The 11,887-nt window shown below is 42.5% G+C and overlaps 1 protein-coding gene across 1 annotated transcript; it reads left to right on the forward strand.

Annotated features, from left to right (window-relative positions):
* The first annotated feature begins 604 nt into the window (after positions 1 to 604).
* Positions 605 to 11,178, forward strand: TLR4 (toll like receptor 4). The gene is made up of 3 exons (XM_068973930.1): positions 605 to 848; positions 5,332 to 5,498; positions 8,249 to 11,178. The coding sequence occupies exons 1-3, from the start codon at positions 756 to 758 to the stop codon at positions 10,512 to 10,514; spliced, it is 2,526 nt and encodes an 841-aa protein (XP_068830031.1). The 5' UTR covers positions 605 to 755; the 3' UTR covers positions 10,515 to 11,178.
* Positions 11,179 to 11,887: the final 709 nt, after the last annotated feature.

Consider the following 11,887-nt stretch of genomic DNA (forward strand, 5'->3'; position numbering starts at 1 on the left):
AGGGGGTTGCAAAGGGTCAGACACGATTAAGCGACTGAACTACTGAACTGAGATCATGAGGTTATAGATTAGGGTAGCTCTAACCCATTATGACTTGTGTGCTTATAAGAAAAGGAAATTAAGACCCAGCACACGCAGAGAGAAGATGACGTGAAGGCGCAGGGAGAAGACAGCCATCTACAAGCCAAGGGGAGAGCCTGAAAGATCAAGCCTGCTGATCCCTTGAGCACAGACGTCTAGCCTCCAGAACTTCATGAGAAAATGAATGTCTGTTTAAGTCACCTAGTCCAGGGTATTTTGTTATGGCTGACCTAGGAAATGAACAGTTAACAGTGAGTTTCCACTACAAAACGAAAGCAGAAAGCCACAGTCCTAGGTAGTTAGTCACGCAGGCTGTTTGACGAGTCTGATTGCTTTCCTAAATTCACTAACCCTGAGGTCAGATGACTTCCTGGGATAAAAGCCAGCTTCCTCTTGTTGTTACTTCAGCCCCTGGTCTGCAGACGTTTTCTTCTTCTTCTAACTTCCCTTCCGGTGGCAGAGGAGATTAATATTAGAGAAACAAAAGTCCAGAAGGCTAAGGGTGCCACTCTCACTTCCTCTCCTCCCGTAACCCAGCACTGCTTTGAATAGGGGCAGTGCCCTGGGGCACCACGCCGGGGAGAGACACTGCAGTGCCTCGGGGGCTGCCCTGGCCGGCACAGACAGAGGGTCATGCTTTCACAGAGCCACTTCTGGTCACAGAAAATGCCAGGATGATGGCTCGTGCCCGCCTGGCTGCGGCTCTGATCCCAGCCATGGCCATCCTCTCCTGCCTGAGAACTGAGAGCTGGGACCCTTGCGTACAGGTAAGCGGCTGGAGTCAGTTCGGCTTCCCTGAGCTTGGCTTTGCTTCTGAAAAACTGCTCTCTGCTCAGTTTCCCTGTGCTGGGCCCTGGTTAGGTTCATTTGCAAACAGACATCAAATTACTTTAAAGTAAGAAACCGCAGGAATCAAATGATTCATGGTTACAGGGCATTAACAGGCAGCCCGAGGCATGTGCCCCACTTAGGAATAGGAACTTTAGGCCAGACAGACCTGCTTAGAATCACTATTGTTCCACATCTGGGCTACGTGACTTTGAAGAAGTCATTAAACCTCTCTGAGACTAGTTTTTACATCAATAAGAGAACCATAGACTTTAATAGAAAGTTGTAAGAAGCCTGCTTCCTGTCATTCCTTTCTGCTGGTGGTTTGTACACTGTTTCAAGCTGTTGCTTTGCCCCTTTCAGTATCAGGAAGATTTGTTTGTTTGTTTGTTTTGTCTCTTAATAGAAAGAACTGTCTATGTAGATTTCAGATTTATAAATCTAGTCTAGTTCTGTCCAAAAAATGAAAATAAAAAGAGTTGGAAAAGAAAAGGAGAAACAGAGAGATAAAGACAGAGACAGGGTAATAGAGAAGAACAAGAGACAGGGAAACAGGCAAAATATCAGCTAACGCAATGCTTTCTTTGTGACACACCAGCCAGCTGGTTTGTAATCTCATTCAGAAAGCGTCTCCTGTTTTTTACCCCTGCATGGACTTGACTATTGCTTTGGAAACCCACAGCAGCAGCAAACAGCCAGAGAAATGTCCTGGGATTTAGGGTGTGGGAGAAACTCAAGAAAAGCATAGCCAGTCAGAGTCCAGACATTGAGGACATGGGGGAATTTGTGTAATGTGTAAGAAGACAAACTTGTCATTCTGAGTCCTCTGTCCCGCCACTCCCTGCCCACACCCGGCTCACTGTCCTCCTCTCTGCGTGTCTCCTGCTGTTCAACCAGTGCATACAGATCCCCCAGTTACGGTCATCCTGGGATAAAATCACAGCTTCTCCTGGCTCCTCCCCTTTCCCATGCCCCAGATGTTCTCATTTTCCAAAACTCTGTCCATCACCTCAGCGCCACCCTAGGGCAGATCCCCAGTTCCCCTGGCCTTGATGCTTGGGCAGTGACCAGTCTCCTGACCCCACAGCCTGCTTCTTTTAATCTAATCTGCTCATATTCATCTGCTGTTTGTTTGTTGTTGTTTTTCGAGGTCCAACTCTAAGATATTACTGTCTGTAAAAGCTTTTAATAATTCTCCATCACTGTCAGGGACCTTTTCCTACCATGGTGCCCTTTGCACTCATGATTTCCTCTAGCTAGAATGAATGCCTTTCCCCTAGATGAGTGCTGTTCAATGGGTCACGTGAAGTTATTTAAATTTAAATAATACATTTAACTAAATTCAACTAAATTTTTATTTAACCACATTAACGTAATTTTAACTAGCTAAATTTAAAATGATGCTTTAAACTATGTTCTAGTAGCCATATTAAAAATATTAAAAGTAGGTGAATTTAATTTTAGTAGTATTTTTATTTAACTCTGTTTATTAAAAATACTATTTCAAAATGTAATATGTACTAGACTATTAGCAAGATATTTTACGTTTTTTCTTCGGTACTAAGTCCTTGAGTTTTAGCACATATTATATCATTTCTTTTACATTGATTATATTAAACTATCCACATTTCTCATATTCAATAGCTGTGTGTGGCTTGTGGTTACCCAGTTGGACAATACAGCCCTAGATATGTTCATAGCTTAATCCCTCACTTTATTCAAATTTCTGCTTAAATGTTACCTCCTCTGGGAAGCCTTCCTTGATTGCCTCATATAAAGCTCCTCACTCCCTGTATTTGCCTTTAATGTCCCATGCTACTTATTTTTATTGATTTAAAAAATATTTATTTGTTTATTTGGCTGCACTGGGTCTGAGTTGTGGCATTCAGGATTTTGTTTTAGTTGTGGCTTGCAAACTCTTAGTTGCGGTACCTGGGATCTAATTCTCTGACCAGGGGTTGAATCCAGGCCCCTTGCATTGGGAACACAAAGTCCAGTCACTGGACCACCAGGGAATTCCTGGTGCTTTACTGCTTTTTTTAAATAGCACATCATTGTGTGTATGTATATATATACGTGTGTGTGTGTGTGTGTGTGTGTGTGTGCACGCTCAGTTGTGTCCAACTCTTTGCAACCCCATAAACTGCAGTCCACCAGTCTCTATCTATGGGATTTTCCAGGCAAGAACATTGGAGGGGCTTGCCATTTCCTTCTCCAGCGGATCTCTCCCAGCCAGAGATCGAACCTGGAAGTGCAGGTGGTTTCTTTATGAAGTGAGTCACCACGGAAGCCCCTACATACGCATATATAAAATACATGTAGTGTGTGAATGCAGATATCTATTGCTCATTATTTGTCTTCATGTTGAAACGGTATTTGTAAAAAGGCAAGATCATTGCTGGTTTTACCTGTCACTATGTCCCAGTGCCTAGAGCATGTAGTTGCTCAATTTGTACGTTAAACGACTTAAAAGTATTGCCGTAGGACAGAGTATAGGGCCCTCTGGACCTGGCTCTGGCTCCCCATCTGGTTTAGGTTTCACACCCTGCCACACTCCATCTAAGCGGAGCTAGTTTTCCACCTCTCTGTACTCACACTCTTCCCTCGTTCTTCTTCTTTCCACATATCCAAATCTCACTTATCCTTCCAGATTTGCCTTGAAATCTTCCCTTTCTTGGAAGCCTTCTATACAATCCATAGTCTCAGAATTCAGGATTGATATCTACCTTTTCTGAATCAAAGGGAACATTTTCCAAGCCTGGTTTAAGACCCTTTTCAGGAATGAGTTGTGCTCCCACCATAACCCTTACTCTAGATGGGGAGCTGATGGAAGTCTGGAGCCATATACAAATATTTATTGAGCATTAACCATTTTCTGGGCATCATTCTGAGTCCTGGAGACATAACAGAGAGCTAGATTCTCAAAGTTTACAATCTAGAGGGGGAAACAAACAGTATATATCCAACAATCACACAGAAGGCATCATGTTAGATAGTGATGTCTCCCGTGAAGGAGAATGAAAGAAGGTAAGGGATGACCCTGGCCCCATTCTCTATGAGACAGTATGGGCTGTGCAGAGGCTCTGAGGAATAACATTTCAAGATCAAGTGAATAAAGTAAAGAGCTGCACTGTGGCCTGTGAGACTTTACACATATTACTTCATCTTGCTGAATTCTTATTCTTTAAAAGGTTTACTTGCAGATTAAATTCAAGTATGTAACATATAAGACCTAAGCCTCATATAGTGGAGAATTAATAATAGCCAATAATAATACATGTTCACAATGTATTGATCATTTACACTGTAATAGGCTTTGAGATAATCTCTTTAAAAACCTTATCTCATTAATCCTTTTAACAGATTCTATGGGTTTTAAACTGAAAACCAAAATTAGCTGGCTTAAGCAAAGAATTTTGTTGAAGAATCAGAGAATAAGGAAACTAAATGGGAAGTTGGAGAACAAGGCTTACAAGGAATTTGGGAATATGGGATAGATATCAGCTTAGGAACCAAGGCAGTATCGAGTGTAATGTTCCGCCACCGGAGTCTGTGCACGTCAAATTTGTCCTCATTTCTATCTCATCTGCTTAAAGGTCAGCGACCCAAGTGAAAGTGAAATTTGTTCAGTTGTGTCCGACTCTTTGTGACCCAGAATTCTCCAGGCCAGAATACTGGAGTCGGTAGCCTTTCCCTTCTCCAGGGGATCTTCCCAATCCAGGGATCGAGCCCAGGTCTCCTGCATTGCAGGCAGATTCTTTACAAGCTGAGCCACAAGGGAAGCCCAAGAATACTGAAGTGGGTAGCCTATCCCTTCTCCAGCAGACCTTCCTGACCCAGGAATTGAACTGGGGTCTCCTGCATTGCATGCTGATTCTTTACCAACTGTGCTATGAGTGATCCAAGGGAAAGAATAAAATTGGCAAAAATTGGGCTATGACCAAGGAAGTGCTGAAGACTTGACTGGAAGTCTCTTTAAGCTTGTATACAACGAGAGATGTATTTAGAAAAACAATAGCAACAACACAATGCCTTCCTGCAAATCACAGGGAAGAGCTAGGGTGACATCTAGGACCTTTGGACTCTAGTGCTTCCGATCTTCACCACGAGGCTCCATTGCTTCTTGCTGAATGCTGCCATTGAGAGCAGAGGTTAAACACTGGGTAGGTGCTTTTCCCTTCCTAGTCTAGAGTAAGACCTTTTATCAGAATGAAGTGAATGGATAAATGAAGGGATAAGTGGATGGATGAACAGATGATCAGGTGATGGATCACTGGATGGATGGATGTTTGAAAGAAGGTTGACTGGTCTCTTTGCTTGTCCCAGTAGCCTCCAAGGCTGTAGCCTCGGAGAGGAGAGTTGCTGGGAAGTCTGCTAAGGTGCATGCAGGAAGACACTGCATCTAATATCTAATCATTTCAGGTTGTTCCTAACATCAGTTACCAATGCATGGAGCTGAATCTCTACAAAATCCCTGACAACATCCCCTTATCAACCGAGATGCTGGACCTGAGCTTTAACTACCTGAGACATTTAGGCAGCCATAACTTCTCCAGGTTCCCAGAACTGCAAGTGCTGGATTTATCCAGGTAATGCATGAGTTCTACCACTGTACAAGGAGAAATGTTCCTGGTATTGTCATTTCATTCTCAAGTCAGAAAACCTGATTCATGAGGTCTCCTTTTCATTCACTTAATTATTCACTCAACAGACAACTTACTTATTACATAACTTTGGGCAAGCTAGCTCCCTTCTTCAGGTCTCAGCTTTTTTATTTGTGAAAGCAGTTGAATAAGACAGTTTCTAAGGAAAATTCTATCTCTGATTTTCTCTTAAGTCAGGGGAGTAAATTGACTCGAACTCTTTCATCAGCAAATATTTATTGACTACTTGCTGCTATATGTTGTTCACTCTGCTAGGAAACAAGAATATGTTGATATTTAACACACAACCCTAGCTATTAAGGAGGGCATATCCACTTAAAAGAATTAATATATTAAACCTGAGCATGGTGCTGGGCACATAGTAGGCATTCAATACATGTTCCTTGATTCTGATTTTGGATTTGGAACCTGAGATAAAGATAGTAATATATAAGAGTAGGTGACAAGTTATTTGAAAACTAGAGGCAATACTTTGTGCTGTACAGAAAAAGGGACTTCTATGCAGAGAGCCACTGGACTTCCCTGATGGCTCAGTGGGTAAAGAATCCACCTGCAATGCAGGAGAGCTGGGTTCAATCCCTTGGTTGGGAATATTCCCTGTGGGGGGGCATGGAAACCCACTCCAGTATTCTTGCCTGGAGAATCCCCATGGTCAGAGGAGCCTGGTGGGCCATAATCCACGGGGTCACAAAGAGTTGGACACAATGAGTGACTAACACACAGATGCAGTGAGTAATTTAGACAGAGTTCTTGAATGCAGTTGGATTCAGATAACGTCTAGAATATTGAAAGTGAGGTACAGGATAGGGAATTAGGAAGATACAAGTAAGCCAAAGAGAAAGATGCATGATCAAAGGAAAACATCTGCGGTAAGAATGAACAGTGACTAGTATTTTCTTTTCTGATACAATGAAGTATGTCATTCATTAGAGTAGGTGAAGTTATTATCATCATTTTGGGGAGAACTGAATCTTATTCCTAAAATATTTTCATCATTAGGGACCTTATTTAGAAAAGTAATACATAATGGGCTATAATCTCTATAAGAGTTTGTTGAAAAGTAGAGAAACACATGTGACATTAGAAACTCTTAATAAAGGATACGAGGATAGTAGATATTTCTGTAGAAGAGTGATCATCTGATGTTTTATACTCTAACTTAGATATTGATAGACTACAACAAAGGTAGGAACCAAGCATTTTGAAGGCAGAGACATGGAGCCCTATGGAAGTCAGAATACTTGAGCTGAGTTCTCCTCCAACATTTACTGCCATGTGGCCGGAGGCTCGTCTCTACATTTGACCTGAGTCTCAGTTTCATATCTGTGAAACATAAGTGATGAACCTTATACCATAGGGTTAACTGTGATACTGAGAGTAACATGGTATATATATTAAAAACCTTGCAAAGTGAACTTTATAAGTATAAAATAGTATTATAGCATTCCATTAGTTTCTAAATTTCAGTTTTCTGAGTAAGAATTTTGTCAAGAACTGTACCGAATTGAGGTAGCCAGAGCAACATTCTTAAATTTTAAAGAAAAATGGTTTCTCATCAGCGTCCCTTAAAATGGATCTTCGACCCACCATGTACCCAAGGAACTGCCCTCAGAAGCTTTAAATATGTTCCTAGAGAGAGGCCAGTTCCCTCTCCTGGTTAGTTGGGAGCAGATGCTAGATTAAGATAAGGACAGATTATGGTGCAATAGCCGCTCTGCCTTCGCACCTCACTTCACAGTGTCTTCAGGTACCATCAATAACTCAATTTATTTTCAATGGATGCTTTTGTGATAGACCAGCCAGCCTTTTGTCCCTATGGAAATCTAGTGATACTTTTTTTTTTTTTTCTTTTTGTAGATGAGCAAACAGAGGCTTGGAGAGTTTAAGTATATATTCACATGGCTTGTTGACAACAGGTCAGAGATTCATACCCACAGCTCCTGCTTCCAGTTGTGTGTTCCCTTCACCTCCATCCTCTGCTTCTCTGAAGGGATGTCGTTGTTGTTCGGTCACTAAGTCATGTGCAAGTGTTTATGACCCCACGGACTGCCAGGCTCCTCCATCCGTGGGATTTCCCAGGCAAGAATACTGGAGTGGTTTGGTATTTCCTTCTCCAGGGGCTCTTTCTGACCCAGGGATCAAAACCAGGTCTCCTGCACTGGCAGGCCCATTCTTTCTCTTTGAGCCCCCTTATTCTATGGGGAATTTTTCTTGAATGCTAAGGATATCTGTGACATTTAGGTATAATTTCTATATCTTTGAAATTGGCATTCAGCGGTCATTTATCATGCCTAGCAATTAACAACTGTCTATCTCATCTTACCAGTTGGATGTATAATCACAATTACGTGTTTCAGGAAATGGCTAAAGTTGATCTGGGGTCCAGTCTTCAGGTGCCCCAATCATTCATCTTTAACTGATTTTCCTCTGTTGGGTGGACTGCCTCTGCTTAGCATGTGTGCCTAGTATGATAAAAAAGATTGTCATGGGCTAGTGTGACAGTACCAAATTTGCGGGACTTCCTTGTTTCATCTGCCTTGCTGGATATGTCTGCTTGTGCACAATTATATAGAATTGTTATATCTGTGTGGAGACCTAGATGACTGGGTTGATATTTCATTTTGGTTTTCTATTCAGCAGAAATATTATATAATCTGTATCTCTTTTTCTTGTAGATGCGAAATTAAGATTATTGAAGACAACACATTTCAGGGCCTAAACCACCTCTCCACCTTGATACTGACGGGAAACCCTATCCAGAGTTTAGCCTGGGGAGCCTTTTCTGGGCTATCAAGTTTACAGAAGCTGGTGGCCGTGGAGACAAACCTAGTATCTCTAGATGACTTCCCCATTGGACATCTCAAAACCTTGAAAGAGCTTAATGTGGCTCACAATTTTATCCATTCCTTCAAGTTACCTGAATATTTTTCTAACCTGCCCAACCTGGAGCAGTTGGATCTTTCTAACAACAAAATCCAAAATATTTATTATGAAGATGTGAAAGTTCTACATCAAATGCCCCTACTCAACCTCTCTTTAGATTTGTCCCTGAACCCTTTAGAATTTATTGAACCAGGTACCTTTAAAGAAATTAAGCTCAATGGATTGACTCTGCGAAGTAATTTTAACAGTTCAGATGTCATGAAAACTTGTATTCAAGGTCTGGCTGGTTTAAAAATCAACCGGCTGGTTTTGGGAGAATTTAAAAATGAAAGGAAGTTGCAAAAATTTGACAGATCTTGCCTGGAGGGACTGTGCAACCTGACCATTGAGCAATTCCGGATAGCGTACTTGAACGAATTCTCACGGAATGATACAGACTTATTTAATTGTTTGGCAAATGCTTCTGTGATTTCTCTGTTGAGTATATCTTTAGGAAGTCTACAAGCCCTTCTTAAAGATTTTAGATGGCAACACTTAGAAATTATTAACTGTTACTTTGATAAGTTTCCTGCACTGGAGCTCCGTTCTCTCAAAAAGTTTGTTTTCACAGACAACAAAGATGTAAGCAGTTTTACTAAGTTTGAGCTACCAAGCCTTCAGTATCTAGATCTCAAAAGAAATCACTTGAGTTTCAAGGGCTGCTGTTCTCACACTGATTTTGGGACAACCAACCTGAAGCATTTAGATCTGAGCTTCAATGACGTCATTACCTTAGGTTCAAACTTCATGGGCTTAGAGCAGCTAGAACACCTGGATTTTCAGCATTCCACTCTGAAACAGATCAATGCTTTTTCAACATTCCTATCACTCAGAAACCTCCGCTACCTTGATATCTCTCACACCAACATCCGGATTGTCTTCCATGGCATCTTTACTGGCTTAGTCAGTCTGCAAACCTTGAAAATGGCAGGCAACTCTTTTCAGAACAACTTGCTCCCTGACATCTTCACAGAGCTGACTAACTTAACCATCTTGGACCTCTCTAAGTGTCAACTGGAACAGGTGTCCTGGACGGCATTTCACTCCCTCCCTAGCCTTCAGGTGCTGAATATGAGTCACAACAAACTCTTGTCATTGGATACATTTCTTTATGAACCACTCCACTCGCTCCGGATCCTAGACTGCAGTTTCAACCGTATCATGGCCTCTAAGGAGCAAGAACTACGGAATTTGCCAAGGAACCTCACTTGGCTAAATCTTACTCAGAATGAATTTGCTTGTGTTTGTGAACATCAGAGTTTCCTGCAGTGGGTCAAGGACCAGAGGCAGCTCTTGGTGGGAGCTGAGCAAATGATGTGTGCAGAGCCTTTAGATATGAAGGACATGCCAGTGCTTGGTTTCAGGAATGCCACTTGTCAGATGAGCAAGACGATCATCAGCGTGTCGGTTGTCACTGTACTCCTGGTATCTGTGGTAGGAGTCCTAGTCTATAAGTTCTATTTCCACCTGATGCTTCTTGCTGGCTGCAAAAAGTATGGCAGAGGTGAAAGCACCTATGATGCCTTTGTAATCTACTCGAGCCAGGATGAAGACTGGGTGCGGAATGAACTGGTAAAGAACTTGGAGGAGGGCGTGCCCCCCTTTCAGCTCTGCCTTCACTACAGGGACTTTATTCCTGGGGTGGCCATCGCCGCCAACATCATCCAGGAAGGTTTCCACAAGAGCCGTAAGGTTATTGTCGTGGTGTCCCAGCACTTCATCCAGAGCCGATGGTGTATCTTCGAGTATGAGATTGCCCAGACCTGGCAGTTTCTGAGCAGCCGTGCTGGCATCATCTTCATCGTCCTGCAGAAGCTGGAGAAGTCTCTCCTGCGGCAGCAGGTGGAGCTCTATCGCCTTCTGAACAGGAACACCTACCTGGAGTGGGAGGACAGTGTCCTGGGGCGGCATGTCTTCTGGAGAAGACTCAGAAAAGCCTTGCTGGCTGGCAAACCCCGGAGTCCAGAAGGAACAGCAGATGCAGAGACCTACCCGCAAGAAGCGACCACCTCCACCTGAGGAGGAGAATCCCCTGATGCGCTCCTTGCCCAGATGGATGCAGGGTGTGTTCAGTAAACAAGTAAATGCCGCCACGTACAAAGCATTGTGCTAAAGGCCGGTGATTCAGTGGTACGCGAGACCTATAGGACTGCCAGCCTCGTGGAGCTTACGGCGTAGAGGGAATAAATACTGTGCCAAAATACAGAACTTCCCGGGGGATGTTTCAGCCAACTCAGCTAAGGAGTCCAGGGCAGGAAAGCCAACTAAACTCTTACCCCATCAAACTGAATTAGAGCTAAGAGACTGGGCCTCCGTGAGAGTAAGAAAGGACAGACTTCTTCTCCTGAGCCTTTCGAGTGGAAACCGCCTCAGGTTATATGTTTTAGGCATGTTAAAACAAGGTGTTTTGGGTCATTTCGATTGATCTAGGTCTTGGCTTACTTTTCCTTTTCCTATTGAATATAGTTTAAATTTTACTTCCTGACCCAGAAGGCTCCTGATTCAGATTCCCCTCCACTTTATGTCAATTCACAAACGTCCTGGTTATCCCTCGGCATGTTCTATTTATTAACTATTAGGTCCTGATATATTTTTGTCTTTATAAATCCAGTTCTCATTTTCCACGTCTTCTCTATACCATAAATAAAACTGTTAGAGACAGGCTGGACATATCCATATTTAACTACTATCTTTTGAGGAAATATGTAAAATACAGTCTATCATTTTGTCACTTGATGTCATTCTGAAGTTATTACCTAGTAAGTTATGACTGTCCTGAAGGTAGTATCAAAATAATTTGGTTGAAAGTGGCACTAATTGGAATAGAGGGAAATAGGTCCAACTTCCTGGCCTCATAATGAGAAATTCAGGTTAGAGGCAGGGTAAGAGGTGGGGTGACCTTCCAAGGTCGGTTTTTCTCGATGACCCCAGAAACATGTGGGCTGAGAGAGCTGGGGGACCACATAATGAGAATTGAAGCAGAATTTTTCTTGTGCAGCAAGTGAGTTTCATCTGATAGACCATTGAGTTTTTCAAGGTATTTTGAAATGGTTGGAGGTGGAGAGCCTGCCTTCTTCTTTCCTGTTGGGTATCTCTCCATGACCACATTTAGGAAAAAGCAGATGTCATTTTTGAGAAAATAATGTCCCTGAGGTTACTGTGTCATGTTAAGGTGAATTCTTAGAAAAGCACACTCATCCAGCTTCGTCAGAAAGGTGCAAAGAAAGGGCAAAGAGGATGTTTGGAAAATACATTTGTCAAAACTGAAATACATGGCCACATTGAGGAATGTGTTTGTGACTGAGTGTTCCAGAGTGTATTTTGGTTGGAGCACGGTTGAAGTTGCTGAGCATGCCTGAGTGTGTTTATAGGTCTCATGTGCCAGTGAAAGT

This window comes from Capricornis sumatraensis, chromosome 6 (assembly GCF_032405125.1).
Source record: "Capricornis sumatraensis isolate serow.1 chromosome 6, serow.2, whole genome shotgun sequence".
Lineage (NCBI taxonomy): Eukaryota > Metazoa > Chordata > Mammalia > Artiodactyla > Bovidae > Capricornis > Capricornis sumatraensis.